A 23299-nucleotide genomic window follows, 5' to 3' on the forward strand; every position below is an offset into this window, starting at 1 on the left:
AAGGATTCTAATACTTAAGCTGTGTCTGTCTGCCTTGAATACGTGATTTTTATTTCTTTATTTTAACATGTTAGACATAATTTAAATTGTACATTGGTGGATTTATTGCCAAATGGCAACTTCTTCCAACCAACTGATGATGATGATTTCACTAAATAAAGGTATTATGTAGCTAATTTAGGTTTTTTACATTTTATTTTATTGCTCAAAAAATGTATATTTTTTAAATACTAATGTTGTATTATTTTTTTAAATTATTATTATCTAGTTATTCTCAACCTTACCGTATTATATTTATATTTAGAACATAAGATTTTCTCATGGTTATTGTTATTATTTATTTAGAGATGTTATGTTTCTTTTTTACTTTTTTCTTTTTTGTATTGCATTTTCACCATTTTTTTTAGTTTTAATTGTTCTATTATTTAATACTACGTACTACATGATTATTGTGCACTGCTGTGATTATTTCTGTAAATTGTTATTTTTTGTAAAAGGTTCTTTGAACCGTTGATGTATAAATAAATAAATACGTGCTTGGATTTGGCGGATGAAGTCGATATATCAATTCCAGAGCCGCGATTATGAACGGCTATCTTCATCGGTATATACTGAAACGGTATAAACTAATATCGATATTTATGTAGGAAAGTGTGTATATTTGTATGAAAATTCAAAGTATCTTCGTCGGTAAGCGGTTATTGAACATGTTTAGAAAAAAAAATGTAAACATATTCTATTTTTCATACAGAAAACTTAATTTTACTTTGTAGATAAACTTGAAGATAAATTTTATCTTTCCATCATAATCGAGGCTCAGGGCTGGTATTCTGAACGCAATTATTGCGCCGCATAGCGCGTTTTCACGTACTAAATACGCGTTATAGCGCGCTGAAAATGCGTTCGGAATATCAGCCCAGGGCTGGTATTCTGAACGGGATTGCGGGCGAAGAGATCGCTCTGTTAGCGTGTATTTAGTACGTAAATACGTGTTAAAAATGCGTTTTCTACGCGCGCTTTTGCGTTTAGTTCGTGCAACATCGAAAAATTGATTTTGTCAAAAAAATATGAACACGTGAAATCAAACACGATGATTTTCATTTAGAATATTATTGAGACTTATACCCGTATGCAGAGACAAAACTCAAGGTGAGGAAAGTACATTCTATTGTCTTCACCTTCGGGTTATTCTCCGCATTTGAGATTAGAACTCTCCTCACCTTAAGTTTTGTCTCTGCATACGGGTATTAAAATAATTACAATTTGTTTTTAAAAAGGTTTACGAGATTTATCCATTTTTGTTTTTAATTATGTTTTACTAAATATGTTTTTATCTGATAATCTTTAATTATATCTATCCCAGAAGGAGTTTGCTACTTATGGGAATATTATGTTATTGTACATTTTTGCATTTTGAAATAAAAAAAAATAAAAAAAATAGCATCACCTAAAACACTAAATTATCTTGGTTTGACTAAACCGTATTAGTTTTATTTCCGTTTTTGAAGCAGTTTTATACACCATGCCATTTGACGTTTAATCATCTGTGTAGTCATTATATAAAGCAAAAATTAGTCATATGGAAAAAATAAATATCCCCAAATTAACCACTCTCTAGGGGGGGGGGGATATAGATTCATAATTGCACCACAGAAAACAATTTTTCAATTGTAATACTTCTTCTTATACCGGTTAGTTTAATCATCAATATTAAGTCGAGTATGTCCCAATAGATGCTGAATTTCCAGCCTGTCTACTAACATTTGGACGTACTCAAACTATTGTTGGCCTTTAACACGTTCACAATATTGAAAACTCAAAAAAAATCGAACACGTTTTGCCATCATATTGGCGCTCGTAAATCAAATAATAAATAAAGCCAAATAATATTTATTTGTTTTTGTAGAAAAACGTAATAATATAAAGACACACTAATCAAACAAATAATAATTGCACAAAAATCTTTAATAAAAATTATCTTAGGAGTTCCAATCAGAACTAGCTCCCTCGGTATATTCGAAAATCTTCATGTAAAATCCATAAAACAACTGTATGTAAAAGCTCTGTTACTGTACGCACACTAACATTATTCTCTACCTTCCATAACTCCTTCCACAAATACAAGAGTTACTAGATACTCCACCCTGATGCTGCAAAAAAAAAATACAACCTTCGGCCAAAGAGGATTGACCTACTACTTGGTTAAAGTGTACAATCTACTTCCATAGATAAAATTCTCAAAAATATTTTCAAAAACAAAGAAAAAACATTAATTTGTAAACCCAGAATTGTCAAAAAAGGACAATTAGTAAATACTCACAATATAAAATTGTTATTAAGAAATGGATAGTGGAGGTGGGTTGCGCACGGATCGATGAGTGCATCAAGCCAAATAGGTAAAATGGGTGTACTGTTTAAGAAATTTGGTCTTTATAAATTAGTTATGTTTTTTATGATTATTTTAGTTTATATTGTTTATTATGTTGATGAAAAATAGGTTAATTAGATTAATTACGTTTTTTAATTTTTTTATTATGTTAACTTTGTTAAACAGCTAATTTAAGGCATGTTTCATTGTACTTATTGTAAAATGTTTCCCTCGGCACGGGACACCTCAGTGAGGGAACATTTTATTTATTTATTTATTTGATACTTTATATACATATACAATATATATACATATAAGGGCGGGTATATTGCCTTAAGGCAATTTCTTCCTACCTACCCAAACTGTTCAGTTTGAGAAAATTATAAATACATGGACATATTGAATCTTACAATTTTATACAAAAATTAAAAGCAAAGATTAACAAAAATAGATTTATATATAAAAAAAAAATAACACTATACCATGAAGAGAGGAGAGGGGATGGGAAGGAAAGAAGAAGGATAAAGGAACAATTTAAATATTTAGATAGTGACATTTCAATCTTGACTTAAATGTAAATAAAGAAGGGGGTCTCTAACATTAGTGGGTAGATTATTCCACAATCGAGCGGCTACTACTGTGAAAGAGGAGGCAAGAAAATTAGAGCGATGACAGGGTATTAAAAGGGTTCTCTCGTTACTAGAACGAATAGATAGTCCGTGTTGTGAAAGAGGTTGGATAAGCTCTCTCAGATAAACAGGCGAAGTGGGATTATTTAAAATATTATTCTGTATAAAAAAAGAATACAAACAATGTAAAAGTATAAATTAATAAATTCCGCCAACAGGCAGAGCTAGCGTTATATGGATTAAAAACTGCTTTCCAATCCAAAGGAAAAACATTGTGAAAATCACCTTTTATGAATTGCGATTAAAACGTTAAAATCAGGTATATCCCCGTTTTTACTAATATATTTATTTAAGTAAATACTAAATTACGAGCGGCACAAAAAATCACAAATTTTCCGATATAAATATTAATTAATATTCCAGTACGAAGTTTCCGATGAAAGTCTAAGAAAAATGCAAAGAACATTGTATCCGAAGATACGTTTGTTACCAACTGCTGACGGGATGTGAATTCAGTCATTTCGCACATCTGTTTTGTTCTATTTTCGTCATACATTCGGCAAAAATACATTCGTGTCTCTAAAACTAGGGTTGTCAAAAATGTATTCTTTAAAAAATGTAGATGCCCGATTTCAAAAAATGCCTAAGTCAATTTTTGTAGTTCTGAGATATTTCAAGTTTGAGTGTTTATTTTGTTCCTGAAATGTTAAATGATAGAATTTCGTAAAATTGAACTTACGTATTGTAAAGTTTTTCTTCATCTTTAGTTTAAGATAAAAAAAATACGAAATGGTTACATGTTTAGTTATAAAATTACTGCAGGATTATTATTTCAGGACCATAGAATTAAGAATAGTCCAGAAACCGCATACGCTCATAAATGAGTAGGTTTACGTTTTGACCCATTAGTTTCTTTGTAGACGTCGCTCAGTACGCGACTCCTGATTAGGATTTAACCATGCCGTGTCGTGTCCTTTTTAAAGTGTAGAAATACTGCTAGGATCTTAAAGAAACAGGATGTAATCACATTTCATGTGTAATTATTAAATGAATTTGTTTGTCACAAATACATTACCTTAAAATTTAATTATTTTTCCGTCTGTCAGATTGTCGAAGAAACAAAATGGAAATTTCGTTAGTGTTGCCAGAGGTAGTAAATTTTTTTACCCTACTTTGCTCATACAATAAGAGAAATAATGAAAATTGAAATGGATTAAACAACGCCGTGGTGGACATTTGGCCGATATTATCTTTAAAACATAAAATATTACATAACATGATAAAAAAATATCAGTTTTATGTAAAATAATTTTTTTTTATATTTTAAGTTCAAAACTCATTAATTCAATTACTCTTATAAAATGACCCTTTACTTATCTACTCTGTTTTGTCAATCAATGTTTCCGAGTGCACAATAAAATTTTAGAAAAATTAACAAATTGTTTTTTTTTTACCTTACATAAGTGTTATGGTTATATTCTTCGCGATCTGGCAATATTACTCGGTGACTTCAAGTATGCGCGCGGCGAAAGTGGGTCTAAGTGGGGGATTTATTGGACACAGTCCGATGTATTCAAATATGATTCTACGCTCCTTCTGGACTATTCTTAATTCGCCTTGCTGCCACAGTTGTCTTGTTTTTGCACTCCAGTGTCTTTTTTTGCCCCACCTTGAGGGTAAAAAATAAGGCATATTTTTTTCCCCCCTTAAATAGTTACAATAGTCCAAGAAAATGTCTAATATAATGAAAGACTATTCAAACATATTTTTTTATTACAATATTTGAGTTTTTCCAAATGTTCGTAGACAAAAGATTGGATTTCACCCCCTCGGGAGTCATTAAGATTAACAAATTACAACAGGGATGGAGAATACCTTAAATAAGGGAATATGGAAGTCTAGGCATTTACAGGGCCTATAACCTGTCATTGGCTGGTTTAAGTGGCCACTTTACACAAAATCAACAAATGGAAGAATTGAAGAAATATGCATATTCAAACATTGACAAAATGGTGAATGTTACACAGTGTGTAAAGTGGCCACTTAAACCATCCAATGATAAGCCCTGTAAATGCCTAGACTTCCATATTCCCTTTTTTAAGGTATTCTCCATCCCTGTTGTAATTTGTAAATATATATGTACGTCTAAAAATTTATACATTAAACTAGATTCTTTAGTGAGAAAATATAAAAGATATAAATTTCGTCTCATTATTACCCCTCCTGACCGTACCTACATGTAGCAAAGTCAAAAAAGGACAAAAAAAAATAATGGTATACAGCATGTTTAGTTAAACAGCATTTATCAAAATTATTCCTGGCCGTTGTTTACCTTTTTTTCCTGTCCTTTCCTTGACCCATACTTATGGTGGAAATGATGGGAATTATAAACAAAATTTCGACATTACATTAAACTTTGCATAAGAATTCTTGGAACCGTCGCGCGTCATTGTAACTGTTATAATAATAAATAGTTTAATATCGCAATACATAGTGAACATTCATCATCCACTGCCCAAAATAAAAGAAAATCCTCATAGCATCAAATGTAGGTCCATTTCCGTGCTCCTTTCCTCGATTAAAATATTTCCAACTCATTACAAAACTGAATTAAATGAGTTTTTTTTGCTACAATCCGCTTTTCGTTAACAGTATACGTATATATATTTTCATGCCAATCCTTTTTTTACCCTAAATTGTGTTTAGTTATAAAGAGATCTACGGAAAGCGGGAACATTTATCCCGAAGAACTCCAATTTCTGAGACGAATTGACTAATTTGTACATTCTGTACAATTTGTACATTGGACCAAAAAATCCAAGTTGTTCTTAGAAGATTTTATGAATAGCAAATTTTGACTTCTGGTGATATTATTATTGTATTTACATAAATATATGCATTACTAATAAGGGGAAAGTTATTATTTAAAATAATGTTTTTTTAAAATAAAATATCCTCACAAAAAGTCTTTTGCGACTTGATTCCGAGTTTGTTTTTAGAGTAGAAGGTCGATTAAATTTTCCTGTATTTAAATGTTTTTATGAAAAGTTTACACGAATACAAAAATGATAACTTTGAACATAAAGAAAATTATCGCAGGTATATGACAGTATATGTTTGTATATTTTATTTATTAATAGCATTGTACATACATGTTGTAACGTTATAAAATAAGGTGGCATGTCTCTCTCACGCATCGAGTCTCCGGTAGAACATGGAATGGCATATTATGGCAGAGCATGGACTCTCTCATGGAGTGAAGTGGATTCTTTTCTCGCTTGTCTATGGTCAGTCATAGACAATTCAGGTTTAAAATATTACTAGTACTTGTTTGCAATAGAAAGACGGGGTAAGAAGTAGATATTAGAAAAGGCCTATTTATTTAGGATTATTTCCCGACAATGTGTTAGGGACAGAGGCACAGTTTATAGTGACACGATCAGGAACGACCCATGCCTGTGAACATATGTATGTAGCCATTCATGAATAGACCTTTGTAACATTATTAATGAGAAAGTTCAGCGTTTTTTAAATATTTCTTTTATTCGTTAATAAACTTTTTAACTCAGCCAATCGTATTATCAGCGCTATGATTTTTTAAAGTTTTGTGTGTCTGTTCGCGTATGATGTCTCGAGTTCTCTTCCGCTTCTCGGCCAGTTGTGCACTCGGAAACATTGATTGACTCAACAGAGTAGATAAGTAAAGGGTCATTTAATAAGAGTAATTGAATTAATGAACTTTGAACTTAAAATGTAAAACAATTTTTATTTGACATAAACCGGATATTTTTATACCATGTTAAATAATATTTTATGTATTAAAGATAATGTCGGCCAAATGTCCACCATGGCGTTGTTTAATCCGAGGTTCAATTTTCATTATTTCTCTTATTATATTAACAAAGTAGGGTAAACATTTTTACTACCCTGGCAACACTAACGAAATTTCCATTTTGTTTCTTCGACAATCTGACAGATGAAAAAATAATTCAATTTTTAAGTAATGCATTTGTGACAAACACATTAATTTCATAATTACACATGTGATTGCATACTGTTTCTTTAAGATCCTAGCAGTATTTCTACACTTTAAAACGACACAACACGGCATGGTTAAATTCGAATCAGGAGTTGCGTACTGAGCGACGTCTACAAAGAATCTAATGGGTCAAAACGTAAACCTACTCATTTATGAGTAGTTAACTCGCCTTCTGTTTGATGTGCGTATGCGGTTTCTGGACTATTCTTAATTCTATGACTGAGGTCCTTTTAAAACATTATTTAGTAATGAAAAATAATCTAAACAATTCGCAATCTCGTGCCGAACTGAACGATGCTGTTGTATTGCGTAAAAGTTTTACATTTCGTTAGCAAACAAACTCACCTCTTATACAATATTTACTCAGATTTCACTTTTTACACATAATTACGCGATTAATTTTTAGAGATTAGAAATCAATAATTACTTTTACTTTTCTAACAACAATTTCTGTGTCCGAGCGGATTCCGAATACAGTTCTTTTTGTGAAACAAAACTAGAATCCTGGGTTAGCTCTTTCGACTCGATGGTTACTCTCAGATTTAAATCCTAAATATGGAAATCGACTGGTGATAAATCCGCCTCGTGATGTAGTGGTTGGCATGTTTGCCCACTTTGCTTGGGGTCCTGGGTTCGTTTCCTGGAAATGTCGATGTAAAATATTGATACAAAATGTGGTTCTACACTGAAATAATTTATAATTCAATTTATTATTTTTTAATAGCCCATCAAACTCAGCTAAATTTAAAAAATATATATTTTTACGTATCGTATTATCAGCGCTGTGATTTTGACGACACAAGTTCTAATCGGTTAGTTTTGCTGATCGGTTAGTTGGCTTACGGAAAACCGGAAATCCATCACAACACTGGCCATTGGTTGATTCGGAAGATCTTGTGACGTGATTCAAAGTAGTTTGTCATCATTATCATTCCCTTTAGGGCGCTGCATTAGTACACCAATTGCAGCGTATCTTGATATTTTTTTTACACGTAGGTAAGACGATCAGTCTTAAGCTTCAGATATCCGTCCAGGGACTGAATTATTCTGATGTGAAAACACCCTTTTAAATAAAAAAATTCATACCAACCATGTCGGGAATCGAACCCGACACCTCTCGCATGGTAGGCAAACGCGCTGACCATTACACCACAAGACCGACAAAGTAGTTTATTTTTATTTTTTTTTTTTTTTCACATTCAAATTTTTAAGAAACTTCGCTGTACAATTAAAAACTTTTGAACAATTAAAAATTACCACGTGTAAGAAAACATTTTTTATACCCAATTTCCAATAGCGCTGAACTTCCTTATTGGCACTAGTTAAGTCATTTTCTTCGTAAAATATATATTATGTAGTTAACGCTTTTCTTGGCAATGTATATATCCTATTTATTTTAAAGAAACCAACAGTCGACAATGATATAGTAACATTAAAAAAAATACCGTTTAAAGACAGACCAGCCAAGTTTCTAAATAAGAATCATACATATTATTAAATTGTGTTACAACAAAAGGGTGTGTTTATGTGTATTTGTATGAGAGTAAGTGTAGATGAGTGTTTATATGTATTAGTGTAGGAGTAAGTGTTCAGGTGTGTGTAAGTGTGAGCATCATTAAATAGTAAGTGGGATCGTATCGCAGCCAGAAATACGGAGTCTTAATTTATTTTTACATAAATTAAGCGGCATGTAAAATATATCTATAGATGAAAAAAAAGCATTATAGTTAGAGCAAGAACGATAGAGGAAAGAGTGTTGTGCATAGTTAGTGCTACAGACTGGCAGATGGAACAAATACTTATTTCTTGACACGCGAAAGGGGACATTGAGATTAATTTTGGGTACATACATGATCTAATTTATTATCATGAACTGAATCGCGAGTAAAACGGCATTCAGTCAAAAACTGCTCGTATATTTTTCATTCTAACTGCATTATCACAATTTATGTTTATGATTAAAACAGAAAAAATGTTTGGGGTTCTGAAGGCTATACAACCTTCAAATGTGTAAAAAAATAATTTCGTTCTTCCAAGATAAGGGTGATAAACTCTACAATGCCCAATGTAGACGATCTGCTACATATCAATAATCGGTGTATAAAAGTGATTTTAAACATGTTTATCACTCGGCGACTAATTTATTATATTGTATGCATACTAACCATTATAATTTATTTTAAAAAGTTGCCACCAGTAGCTCAATCACAAACAATTATCGATGTGCTAATAAGCGAAGTGATAACAATTTTTCACCATGGTTGTTTATCGTATTCGCGATCACAATGCAACATCCGTGAACACCTAATATTAAATGTCAAAATATTTACGATTCGCGACGTATAATCCCGCTGCGCAATCACATACTTAAATTTCATCGGTGTAAATATGGAAAATATTCCAAAACTGCTATTTTTATTTATTATTTATCATTCTATTTATTGCATTTAGCCGGCGGTTGGCAAGCCAAATGTCAAGAAAAGCAGTCGCCATAGTAATTTTAATTTAATTTTCACCTTTTTGTATTACATACCCCTTACTATTTTGCAAATGCAATATATTGTATTATTTTTTATAGTAAACGCAGATTTTTCGCCAGTGAACTGTATTTATTTACGAGGAAAACAAAAAACAAACCGACACGAGCGTTGACTTAGAGATTACACACGCGTTGACTTATGACCGTGTTAACTTAATCATGTTCATTGTGATCGCTCAAATGCTTAGCATGTTTTTGAGCACGTCGATAGTTATTTGTGATTGTGCTACTGGGTAAAATTTTTCGATAAAATTTGAAACAAAAAGTCAGTTGCACGTATTCTGTCAAAGTGTAATTTAGCTATAGTTCAAATGGTGATTTCTTCGTTTTTTTTTTTTAAAGATTTGAAGTGATAATTGCTTCCGCAACTTTCATTATTGTATAAAAAGATGTTCATAAGAATCGTTATTTCTTGTTTTCCTTACATTCTTGTATTTTTTAATATTTGAATGCCTAATGTTGCATATTTTCCCTATAAACTAATATGAAAGTAAAACTGAAAAAAAAAACTTTTTTTAAAATTGTTTTTCCCAGTATTTGCATAAAAAGACATCCATAAAAATATGTTTATAGTTAAATTTAAAAAGGTTGGGCATTGGAGGGTTAAAATATTATGTCACATTCAATAAAAGTATTATGCTATCATCGGGAATCGAACTCATAACACCATGCGTGAAGCAGGAAAATATATCTTTAACAATATTATATCGCAATTTTTTTTTATTATTTATTAATTTTGCCATTTAATTTTCATCTTGCTGCATCCTTTATCATTATATTGTGACGCCGCGCGCTTCCCCCGCGTTCGAATATATTCCCTATCGCGTGTGTAATTAGAGACGATTATCCGCCGCGGCCGGCCCCTTCTCTCGTGCGAACCACTTGTATGAATGCAGCGACGAACAGTTCGCAACGTGAAAATCCAAATCTCAGTCTCGCGATTGCTAAAAGTTACAAATTAAAATTGAATGTGCTTCATCTTCGCCGAGGAAGATACAATGCTAAAATGGCGCGGTTTTCACGATGTTCGACAATACGTAGGTTTGAATTTTTGACAATTTGTTCGTTCCATAGACATGTGTAATGTAATGTGTAATTCGTATGCTACTCATCTGTCATTAAACTATAGGTACCTACCCTACTTGATTATATTTCCATTGTCTGTGGTGTTCTAGATATGTTTTCCCGCGTGTTATTTTTTCATAAAATAAGTTTTCTTTGTTTTCCGCGCTGTTCTTTTGTTCATGCATTTGTATATTTAGAATCTTTGTGATGATTTTTGAAAATAATATTCTTTTTGACAATTCTGGGCTTACAAATTAATGTTTTTTCTTTGTTTTTGAAAATGTTTTTAAGAATTTTATCTAATATATATTTTTTTTCCAACTTTATTTGGTTTTGAAAACTATGCTTTTATGGATTACTTTATCGGCTTTATTTTATGCTTATTTACAATGCTTTATAACGATAATAATTTTTATTTATAGCACAGTTTTAATATATTGCTACAGTAAATGGAAAATAGTTATTTATGATATCTAAATTTGTAGAGCCCTTCCAAAAAATAGAAAAATTCTTGTGTTTGGAAAGGACCTGAACTTTAAATTTTTTAACAGTGAAAAATATATCGTAACAGTAACTCATTCTTTCTGGCTGCGATACGCTCCCACTTGGTATTTAACGATGCTCACGCTTACACACTTGAACACAACACTTACTTCCACACAAACACACCACTACACTTACTCTCATACAAATACACACAAACACACCATTTTGTTGTACCACAATTTAATATGTATGATTTATATTTAGAAACTTCGCTGGTCTGTCTTTAAACCGTATCTTTTTAATGTTATTATATTATTGTCGACTATTTGCTTCTGTAAAATAAATAAATGTAGATGGTGTTAAGCAAAAATACGCCACACCAACTTCAAGCTTAGATATATTTGATGTTTTTTTTATTAATGTTCATGGCACAAATGCCTTTCATAAACATAAGCATAAATACATTTAAACATAACAGTTTTTCATTACAAATTTATGAAATAATCCAAAAACAATATAGTTATACATATTACACAGTTGTTTTATACATTGTACTATATTATAATACTATGCAGTACATTAAACTTAACATACTTAGGTATAAAGATAAAAAATAAAGATAATGCAGTAAATTAAAAATGGCAAAAATCATTAATGCTTAACTTGTTGGAATTGTTGCAATGTATACTAAACATTGGATACATAAAAAAAATTGATAATTATTTAGTTCGGCTGTTAAGTTTGGGATGCGCCACATTCGGAAGACTATCCGTAATTTAAGTGGAAGAAGCTAGGAATGTATGCCAGGATAGACGTATGTGGCGGTCCATTTTCTCTGCCTACTCCTACGGAGAAATGGCGTGATGGTTGTAGTAGTAGAAGTAGAACAGGCATTTGCCCATATGGATGATTAGTAAGGAGAAAATTTCAAAAAGGCTATGAAAAAATGGATAGTGGAGCTAGGTAGAAGTAAAATGGATTGTCACATTCGCCCAAACCAATATTGAATCAACTGCTCCACAAGTGTATAGCTTATGTTAAGTTTTTGTTATTTCATTGTGCGTTTTGTAATATAAATAATATAGATGTACATAAATTAATTATAAACATAAATATGTAGTGTTTAAAACTGTCTGAAAATTTTGTTAATTATCTCTGTTTATTAAGTTAGTCTTCTTTGTTTATTCTCAAATGTAAAAATATTTAATAAAAAGTATATTGTTAAGTGTCCTCGGCACAGGTAACCCCAGTGAGGTCACATTATTTTTATTATTAATTATAGTTTGTAAGAGAAAAAATATGAATAAATAAAATAAATAAATAAAGGAACCAATTGCTACATTAGGCTTATAATATTTCTGGCTTCCGACCCTTCATATACTGAGCCTACTATGAGCATAAGCAAAATATATCAGAGTGTTTTTTGTGCCATTTTGTATAATATGAAATGCACGTTTAAATAAATAAATAAAATCCGCATCGAGTGTGTAAAGGCGTATAAGGCTCGGTAGTCAACTGATATTCCGCCAGGGAATATGTAGTGTGGCTGCTCGTTCGGTTGTGGATTTACCGCGACAGAAGATCGGTGATGGAATTTCTGCTGAGGGTGGCGTTAACCTTAAGGATTATGTAAAATTAAAACAAAATAGAATAAAAGAAACAAATAAATTGTATTCTTCATTCTCTCTGGCACAGAATAAATAGTTGAATATTTTTGTTTACAGAATACAAACAGAACAGACAGCCAGAATGTCATCAACATCTTGGAACTCGGTTACATGATCAACCAACAAAAGGGCTTCATGGCGCGCTCCTTCTGTGACATTGCACAAGTATTTCGCGTGAAGCGGTTCGACTATAAGCAAGCTTCGGAAACGGTAAATATCCAAAATGAATCATAATCCATTATGAACTATATGAACCAGTTTGTGTCTGTAACGTCCGTAGTAGTATCGCGTACTCACAGAACAGAGGTCTGAGGTTCGAACTCCACTCTACGACAACTCGGTTCCTATTTTTCTCGCATAATTTGTTTATTTTATATTAGCATCATATATGATTTCTTCAAAATACAAAATTAATTCAAAAGACTTCCTCATTAGGAAGATCTTTTTTTAATTTTTAAATATTTTATTTAGTTCTATAATAAACATAGTCTAATATATATTTACAACATAATATTTACATCCATACTTATTCTAACATTATTTATCACTATTGTACACTTACTATCCGTATTTATAATATTCAAACTGTTCAATATGTACACTTATATTAACCAATGTATATTAACTATTTACAATATATAACCTAGTATTTTTTACATATACACTCTTTACATTTAATTTTAAATATATTTACACTTTTTTTCATTTTTTATGCTTTCTGGCATTTCCTCAAATAACTTTATTCCCTTGTACATAAGGCAGTTCTGGGACATAGCTTTTGATTTCTTTTCCAGTCTTATATTTGTAGATCCTCTTGTTGCATAGTAATAAAAGAACTCATTGTTTTTTATTTTGTTTTGAAAATATCTCGGAACTATTCCTTTAATAATTTTGTTAATTTCATTGGCAACACTGAATTTGATTCTACCTGTTCTAAGGAGGATGCAGTGTTCACAATTTAATGTGTATTCTTTCTTTTCGTCACTCTTACTAATCTTTGTTAAAAGGTGTGTATAATATTCACTGTGTTTAGGACAAAAGCTTTTTCTTTTTTATTAAAATATGTGTAAGACCTACGTTATTGGTTTAATCTGGTAACAAAAAAATGACACTCTAAGCTCAGTAATTGCTAATAAAAATATTTCAATCGAAGCTAGACAATGGGGCTTTAGTCCCAACCCTCATGTATGGAAGCGAAACATGGAATTGGCAGCGGAAGGCTGAAAGCAGTGTGAACAGGAAATACGGTCTCTTACACAAATGGGTGGTCAATGTATGACAGGATTCCGAATGATAAAATCAGGCGAGAGTGCAAATCTGAGACGGGTGTAATTGATAAGATTAAGAAAGGGTTACCGAGATGGTTTGACTATGTAGAACGAAAGAATGGTGAAGCAGATATATATGGAAAGAATTAAGGCTGTAGTCGGGAAAAACGAATGCAAAATTAGGAAATCATACGATTTTGCCATTTTAAAATGAATGTTTTTTTTAATCAGATCAATTTTCGTAACCTTCAGACCAGCCTTTTCGAAAGCAATTAGGGCTGTACTGAAAGTCAGTCTAAAAGTCAATAAGATATTGTTTTAAATTGAATATTACAATTAGAATTATCTTCTTTTTTCAAAAAAAGAGAATATAATTCTATAAAAAAAGGCTTCAACTAAAGTATTTCAATATTTTTTTTTTTTTTTTTTAAATATTACCGAAGGCATAATTTTAAGTAGAAATAAAGGAAAAAGTCACAGAAATGTATATGATTTAAAATGCTTTAAATTAAAACTTAGCCACGGCCACTTTTATGTTAAATGTATTATCATCAAATTATTACCACAAATTTTTGTTCAATACTTAGCCTTATCTAATTAATTTTTTTGTTTTTTTTTATTGCCCGATTAAAAAAAAACATTCATTTTAAAATGGCAAAATTGTATGATTTCCTGATTTTGCGTTTGTTTTTCCCGACTACAGCCTTAATGGTAACATGATTGGATAGACCAAAATCTTAAGCCTGATCATCGCAAAATCAGATCAGATATGAATGTACGCCAGGATAGACGTGTATGGCGATCGATCATCTCTGTCCACCCCTACGGCAAAATGGTAGTAGTAATAGCAAAACATCAAAACCAATTTTTCTATAATTGTGGTTTGAAGCCTCTATCCTAAGCGCAGTCTGTATTTAATCACATTTTTATTCTGGTTGCATATTGAATGTTCAACAAATTATGCTTGTAGACGTAATTTGTTTTTTGCAAATCTCTCATAAACATTACTTTGTTATTACCTGAAAACATAATATGAAAAATAGTCGACATCTTCTAGTCCTAATGATGTTTTAGCCAATTTTTCGTAACCTTGATTATCATCTAAACAATAACCAGAATATATCACTGTCTAACTTCTAAAATTGGCCTGTTATTGACTACTCACATCTCTGCACGTTTATGATTCTTATCTAAACAATAAAAAAGTAAAGACATACATCTATTATAATACATTTGAATATATCACAAGCTTGCAAACAAATACAGGGACAGTAATTAGTGTTTTTGACTGATAAATTTGTTTGCCTAACTTCATATCTTGGTTTAAATGCTTATTGTATGAAACAATTCATATTTTTCTAATATAAAGTGTATGCTGCGCCAGAATGTAATATTTTGTAAATACTGAGATGCAAAATTTATTAAAATTTTCAAACATCAAACATGTTATTTTGAATAAGTGATTTGAATAAATATATTTTTTCAAGAAAATAAAATATAGGCTTTTTAGCATAATAAGAATCCAAGTTTGTTGCAAACGAGAGGAAAAACATTTTTGAGTAGGGAATATGGAAGTCTAGGCATTTACAGGGCTTATTTTATTTATTTATTTATTTATTCATATTTTTAGCTTACAAACTATAATTAATAATAAAAATAATGTGACCTCACTGGGGTTTCCCGTGCCGAGGACACTTAACAATTTAGTTTTCTTTAATTACATTTGAGAATAAACAAAGATTTAAGAATTATGATCTGTCATTGGCTGGTTCAAATGGCCACTTGGTGTTGTAATCCAGCATCCCTGTAATAATGATGGATGTATTTTTTCCCCTTAATTTTTAGAATCACGTATTGTAAAATATTTTTTAATTCAGCGCCGTGAACAAAATAAAAAATGTTTTTAAATTGAAACTTCTTGAGTTATAATTAAGGCTGTATTTTTTAAGGTGCTGAGTGATGAACGATTCAGACAACAACTCCAACAAATGACTGACGATGCTCTGGAGAAACAGAAGACCGATGGCAGTCAAAGTCCTCCGAGAGATTGTGCTTCAATATATAAGTCCTTGGAAAACAGAGCCAGAATTATACTCAAGGACATGCGCTCCACCATCTCTGATTTCCTGCTCAGGTCAGTTCATAAAAATACAATTTTGCTTTAATTAAAATTAAAATAAAAACACTTTGTTTTTATGAATGTTTTTTGTAGATATTTCTTGATAAAACTCCATAGTTAATGATTTATATAAAGTTATTAATAAAACTTCTTGGATTGGTTTCACTTTTATTTAAATTGACCGACGAGCGCTTTCGCCTATGGAGATATCTTCAGGACTAGATATTTATAATTTATTTAATTACTGACCGATTTTGAAGCTACACATGCTCAACAATAGAGTATTCAATGTCCTGTATGAACATATTAAGTTCTTCGAAATGAAAGCCATTGTCAGGAGAAGTGTACAAGTTTGGATTTTGTCTAAGGGAAGAGACCATTGCAGGAGACTGCTGCAAGACGTTGCATAGATTTATATGTAGTACTATTGAGCGTGTTGCCCAGATATTCATTGAAATTTAACAAACAAGCAAAACAAACTATCACGCCGTTTCCCCGTAAGAGTAGGCAGAGAGGATAGAACGCCATATCACTATCTTAGCATACAGACCCTGCTTCCTCTTTATTCATACATCTTCTCATGCATGCACGCCGATTATTCCTACTCTTGACATGTCCATCTTCAAGTATTTGATGGACTTGATTGTGCCATTTCTTTCTCGGTCTTCCTCATTTTCTGCATCCATCACCATTCGCATCGTAGATCCTTTTAGCTGTTCTTTCGCTGTTCATTCGCTCTACATGTCCAAACCAACGCAGAACCCCTTTCTCGATTCTGTCGATAATGCATGTCTCAGCCTTACACAGTGCACGGATCTCGACATTTATGCGCATATCATACATCGTTTTACCACACATTCGCCTTAGGGATCGCATTTTGACAGCATTTAACCAGCTTTCATCATTATTTTTCCAGTTCCATACTTCGCTCCCATACATTAGAGTTGGCATTAGAACTTAATTGAAAACTGTTAGTTTAGCCTCCTGCCTCCTCCTTTAGTATCCCAATTCAACACAAGGCTCTTGGCCTCATGGAGTTAGGGCTACATTATTATTTTATTTTTTGTAATATGTGTCTTTATATGAATAAATAAAAAAAATAATAACTATAAATAATCAACAATATTTTGAGTTTGTCCAAATTTTTGTAGACAAGGACTGGATTCAACTCCCTGGGGAGCTGTTTATATTAACATATTACAACAGAGATGAAGAACATTTAAGAGAAGGTAATATAGAGTTCCAGGCATCTACAGGGCTTATGACCTGTCAATGGCTGGTTTAAGTGGCCACTTTACACACTGTGTAACATTCACCATTCTGCCTATATTTGAACATCTATATTCCTTCAATTCTTTCATCTGTTGATGTTTGTGAAGTAAAAGAGCTGAAACCTTTATTTATGTAGGTGAGATTCAATTAATTGAATGTTGATAAATTACCTGGTCCATGAAGAAGTATAGAAATTGAAAAATAATATTTTCAGGCGTTGCCTAGTATGTAGGTGAAATAATTCAATTAGTTGAATCTCACCTGCATAAATAAAGGTTTCAGCTCTTTAACTTCACAAACATCAACAGATGAAAGAATTGAAGGAATATAGATGTTCAAATATAGGCAGAATGGTGTATGTTACACCGTGTGTAAAGTGGCCACTTAAACCAGCCATTGACAGATCATAAGCCCTGTAGATGCCTGGAACTCTATATTACCTTCTCTTAAATGTTCTTCATCTCTGTTGTAATATGTTAACTATAAATAAGGTTTCGTGTATGTCCAAATGTTTAAAGACAGGCTGGATTTCCTTCCTAAGATATAAATTTGAGAAGGGAATACTTTTTACTTCATAAAAATCAACAGATCGAAGAGTTAAGGGAATCTGGATATTTATTTTATTTTATTAACATAAACGGCAAATCTGCCTTTTACAAACATTTATAATACTAACATATTTGGCTTAATATTTTTTTTATAAAACATAGAAAGTTTAAATAATAAAACATTCTACAGTAATATAACAAGAAAATCATAAGTACTGTTTCATACAGCTGGGCAAAGTGAACAAAAAACTGTATATATTATGAAATGCATGAACAAATAAATATAATTACCATTCACCATCTTTGAAAAAGTTCAAAAGGTTTGTTCTACAGCAGTGATTCCCGAAGTGGTCTATATCGACTTCCAGGGGTCTATGACAACCTGCAAGGGGTCTACGTCAACGAAAAAAAATTTTGGGGGTCCATGAAATGAAAATGGGGGTCCACGATAGTGGATCTCAACATCTGTACTTCTGGCTGCAAAAAAACATACCCGTTACTTATCCTGTATTATGGAATATAGCGAGCAAATTTTTGATTTCCTTTCCATCGTCATACCTAGTGGAAAGGGGGTTCAGCGCTGTTACTAATCTCCTAACGAAAAAAAGAAACAGACTGGACATCATTGGCCGAGGAGATTTAAGATTAAACCTGACAAAATTGACGCCAAATGTTGATAATTTATTATTTAAGCATCAGGCATCCTTCCCACTAAAAACATTTACTTACTGCTTATTTTATGTTACGTTTATTTTATATAACAGATACAAAATTTTATTTTGAGTAGTTTTAATTTAAATTCAATTAATAAATGTATAAAACTTAACATGTGTTTTAACTTTAAGTTTTTAACACTAAACTTCGCTACAGTTAGAAATTTATAAAAAATCAATATCAGCTAAGTAGGGGGTCTACCAAAAACCGAAAAACATGGCAAGGGGTCTACGACACAAAAAAGTTTGGGAACCTCTGTTCTACAGGAACAATACCCTACACTAAATATATCAGATATGTGGGAATAACTATTGCCGAGTTCATGAAGTCTATTTAATACGGCATTACAAGTATACACATTATTTATACAGTAGAGTGTTCACACAATTATAACTTGATGATAATTCCTCTTTCCCCGTTCAGATTGACGTCGTATACGCTGTACAAAGTCCTGCCGTACTTCGTGAGCAAGGTGGTGGCGTCCCCCGAGCAGATCAGCGTCCTGCGCAAGGCCGGAGACTCGGGCCTGCCGCTCGTGTTTGTCCCCCTGCACCGCAGCCACCTGGACTACATCCTCGTGTCCTTCATCCTGCTTAACTACGACGTGCGCAGTCCCATCGTGGCCGCCGGAGACAACCTCAAAATACCGCTCTTCGGGTAAATGCTAATTTATATTCATTTTGCTTAGTTTATCAACAGCAATCATTCTGACGAGACATATAAATATTCTCTCATTTAGCGGGAAAATATTGATAGCGGTCTGTAAAATAATTATGTGTCCAGGCGGGTGAAGAATACAGTTCTGTAACCCTGGATGCGTGTTTTCGACTCGATGGCTGCTCCCAGGTAAAAATCTGTAAATAGGAAATAGAGTGGAGAAGTCTGCCTCGTTGCGAAGTGGTTGGCGTGTCACCTACCATTTTTATTTCCCAAATCTGACAATATTAGCAATAGATAAAATGGCCGACAATTTGTCTAGATAAATATTCCGACAAGAGACCAATATGCAATAAACATTAATTATCCTTCAGATACAATGTCTCATCATCAGTGATATGGTCTCTGGTTTCGCCACATTTACTTTGTTGTATTTATTTGGTGCACACTGGGCCCTGATAGGAATGTTGCGTTTCTTACTGTGGGTAGGTACCACATTTTTGTCTCCGGCTCAACTTGTCCAATATTCAAAAGTACACAAAATGCATTTAACAAAAGAACAATTGTTAATATAATCAAACTGTCAGGATTCATGTGCTAAGATAACTTTTCTTCTCACCGCGATCGCGAACCAGTTACTTTATCCACTGTATCGTGAAAAAATTATAATCAAGAAACCAGCTCAAGTGCCCCTCCTTCATGACCCCACGTTCTGATCTGATCCTGACTGCCGCGAGACAAGTTACAAACAATAAGGTACCACCCCAGTGCAAGGTAGGAATTGCATTCATTGTATTTAGGGTTCAGTTGGCAAGTAAATAAAGGATAACGTATCCCGCGAACCAGCAGCTTCGAGCGTGCATCTGCTAACGGACAAGTGGCGCGATCAGTCTCTAAGCGGTCTGATTATTAACAGTATACTCGTATTATGAAGGTATTGTGAGTGGCGAGAAAATCACAAATGTTTTAAATGATATGAAAGGCGATGGATGGCAACTTTTCAAACACAAGCAGTAGAGCGTGAGATAGCTGGAGTTGTGAGCTTCTTGTCCAGTGGCGTCGGAAACCGATGATACCAGATGAGCAATTTAATAACACCAAGAGTCCTTGCTAAAATAACATCTGAATAGATTACATCGGCTCGGCCACATTTTTTCTTGAAAATTTAAGTTACGCAGTTTTTAATTGAAAATTTCCCTTTCAGCTGGCTCCTTCGTGGGTTGGGGGCTTTCTACATAAAGCGTCGGCTGGACACCACCGGGTCGGAGAAAGACCTGGTATACCGCGCCACCCTGCACACGTACATGATGCACTGCCTGCGTGCCCGTCACAACATCGAATTCTTCATCGAAGGAGGCAGGAGTAGGACCGGGAAACCGCAGCTACCCAAAGGTAATAAAGAAGCCTAGTGGGCTTGCACAACGAGAACTCTCGCCTTCCACACGATAGCCAGGCTCTTTAAAGACCTGGGCACGAAGGATGAGAACTATTCACGGGGACTTGTCACAATAGATCTTAATAGGTCGCAGTGACGTCAAGAGCTTGCATAGCACTGACCCCCACCTTAAGGAATAAGAATAATAGTGTGCTCCAAATTTTTATTTAATCAAAAATCCGTACTGTTTACAAGTTAGATGAAACAATCTATTAGCCCATTTTGACAAAAAGATTCTTTTTTAACAAGGTAGGAAATTGTACCCAAGATCACGGTTACAAGATCTGTGATAGAAAAAATAATATCTCAGTTTGTTATAATTTTGGACAGCAAAACAGCAAATTTAAATGAAATACAGTAAAACCCTTGTTTTACGCTTTTCAAGGGAGCAGCGAAAAAAAGTGTTGAACTGAAGAAAATGCTAAAGTGAGGAAATGAAAAACTACAGAAAAATTGTAAAAACGGTCATAATTGCTGATTAATCATATTTACCCATGATTTCATTAAAAATATTTTGTATTTTTTCAACCAATACCACAATGTGTTATTTTATTGAATAAAAAAAAACATGTTTAAATAATTTTATGTAGGTACTTAACCTTAAAAACACGAAAACAAAAATTTGAATTTGCATAAAATACATACAATATTTTTTTACCTAAATATTGGGAAATGTTGTTTATATGGTATCACTTTTTTTAGTATGGTAACACAGAATTTCAACTGTCATTTACATCGCGGCAAAAATGTTTCACACTTTTATGATAACTGTTTAAATATCTTCTTTTCACATTATGTTTATAACTTCAAATAATATTTCTATTGCCAAATTTTTTAAATTTCTGTTTCGTATTTTATTGATGTAAAGACTTTATTCTTTCTAAACATGCGTCAACCGCATGTCACAATTTAGTCAAATGAAAAAATTTAGACGCTTAAACAAAATGGTCAAATACACTGAACCTACTTTGAATTTAGTTTGAGACAACAATTTACACACCTTGATTTTATTCACCATTTTGGGCAAACGCGGCGGCGCGCGGCTCGGCGTATTTTGACAGATCGAATGAGTTTTGAAAAAGTTTCAACGTAAAACCGGGGTTATGAAAAACGTAAAAAACGTTAATTGGGGGAATATTTGAATGAGAATGTATGGAAAAAAATGGGACCTAAATATTTCGGCATAAAAAGTGGGAAAACTTATTGACAAGGACGAATTGAGGAACGTAAAGACGAGGTTTTACTGCATGTAATAATGCAGAACACCAGACAAACAGTTTCGACTGTACTTATTATTTTTATTTTTTTTTTTTTTTTTTTTTTTTTTTTTTTTTTTATTCAGGAAACATACAGTACAGTTACAAAGTTTAATATTTTACACAATTAGACTTAATTCTAATGGACCAGTGAAGTTTCCATATTAAAAAGCAATTATATGTAAGGTTAATTATGCAAGTATAAAAAAGAGAAGGAAAAAGAAAACATAAATGAAAGTTGTTTAAAAATTAAAATTTAAGTGAAAATAAGATATTTTAAGGTTTGTAGTTTGTAGTGAGTATTTACAAATGGAAATAATATTAAAAATGAAGAAAATTTGTAAGAGTAATTAAGAATGGAAATAAAGAATGAAAAACATGCTCAGATGTAAAAATAAAATAAAATAGTAATAACATTTTTTTTTAAATACGAAAAACATAAACACATATTTATTTTAAGGGATTCAAAGAAACGATAAGACACTAAATTTAGGTCAATTTAAAAAACATCTTCAAAATTAATGACACATTATAGTAAGAGCAGCAATATATTGATTTTATTAACATATATAATATAAGTAATTAAAAGTAGTTTAAAAGTATAAAAACATGCCAATGGCAGCAGAGAAAAAAGAAAAAATAAAGAAGGAATAACAAGTATAGCAAGTAATCTTTAAAATTTGAAAAAGCAATATAAGGAGAAGATTTTAAACCAAGAGAAGTCGATAAAATTTCATTAAAGCGATTTTAGTATTAATACAAAATTTCAAAAGAGAAATTTGATTTATAATAATTTAAAGATGTTAAAAGTTGCTGAAGACCACATTTAATATGATTGAGTGACCCATGCGAGTACCAATGTCTATGCCGACCGCTGTTTGTTACAGAAGACACCGCAAAGTTTTATACTTTTTTTTTTTTTTTTTTAAATAGTGATATTTCGGCCTAGGTATTTCTAAAGTAGAATAACGACGATACGGAAAGATATTTATTTTTATATAATTTTTGGATTTCTAAATTTATGTAATAATTTTACATCTACCCATGTCAAAAATGTTTTATTTATTAATTAAAAATATTATAGACATTAGTTGATTACGGAGACACAGTTTATAGTGACACAACCAGGAACAACCCATGCCTATGGAAAAAATAATAAACCCGTGAACCTGCTAAGGCCAGTCTCATAGTTTAATGGGTTTTCATGTTTCTTTTATTTTCATGTGATTTTTATATC

The 23299-nt window shown here is 32.2% G+C and overlaps 1 protein-coding gene across 4 annotated transcripts in view; it reads left to right on the forward strand.

Annotated features, from left to right (window-relative positions):
- mino (glycerol-3-phosphate acyltransferase mino) overlaps positions 1 to 23299 on the forward strand; it is a 138525-nt gene that overhangs the window by 99333 nt on the left and 15893 nt on the right. For 3 of the 4 annotated variants that reach the window (XM_088239141.1, XM_088239140.1, XM_088239139.1), the window contains 4 exons: positions 12851 to 13003; positions 16011 to 16195; positions 19138 to 19371; positions 20576 to 20763. In XM_088239141.1, coding sequence (XP_088095267.1) covers positions 12851 to 13003; positions 16011 to 16195; positions 19138 to 19371; positions 20576 to 20763 — 760 coding nt within the window. Of the gene's footprint in view, positions 1 to 10404; positions 10613 to 12850; positions 13004 to 16010; positions 16196 to 19137; positions 19372 to 20575; positions 20764 to 23299 lie in introns of those variants that run through there. The other variant, XM_088239142.1, reaches the window with a different exon arrangement.

Source organism: Micrasema longulum, unplaced genomic scaffold (genome assembly GCF_059751315.1).
Source record: "Micrasema longulum isolate JH-2025_06_02 unplaced genomic scaffold, ASM5975131v1 h1tg002076l, whole genome shotgun sequence".
Classification (NCBI taxonomy): Eukaryota; Metazoa; Arthropoda; class Insecta; order Trichoptera; family Brachycentridae; genus Micrasema; species Micrasema longulum.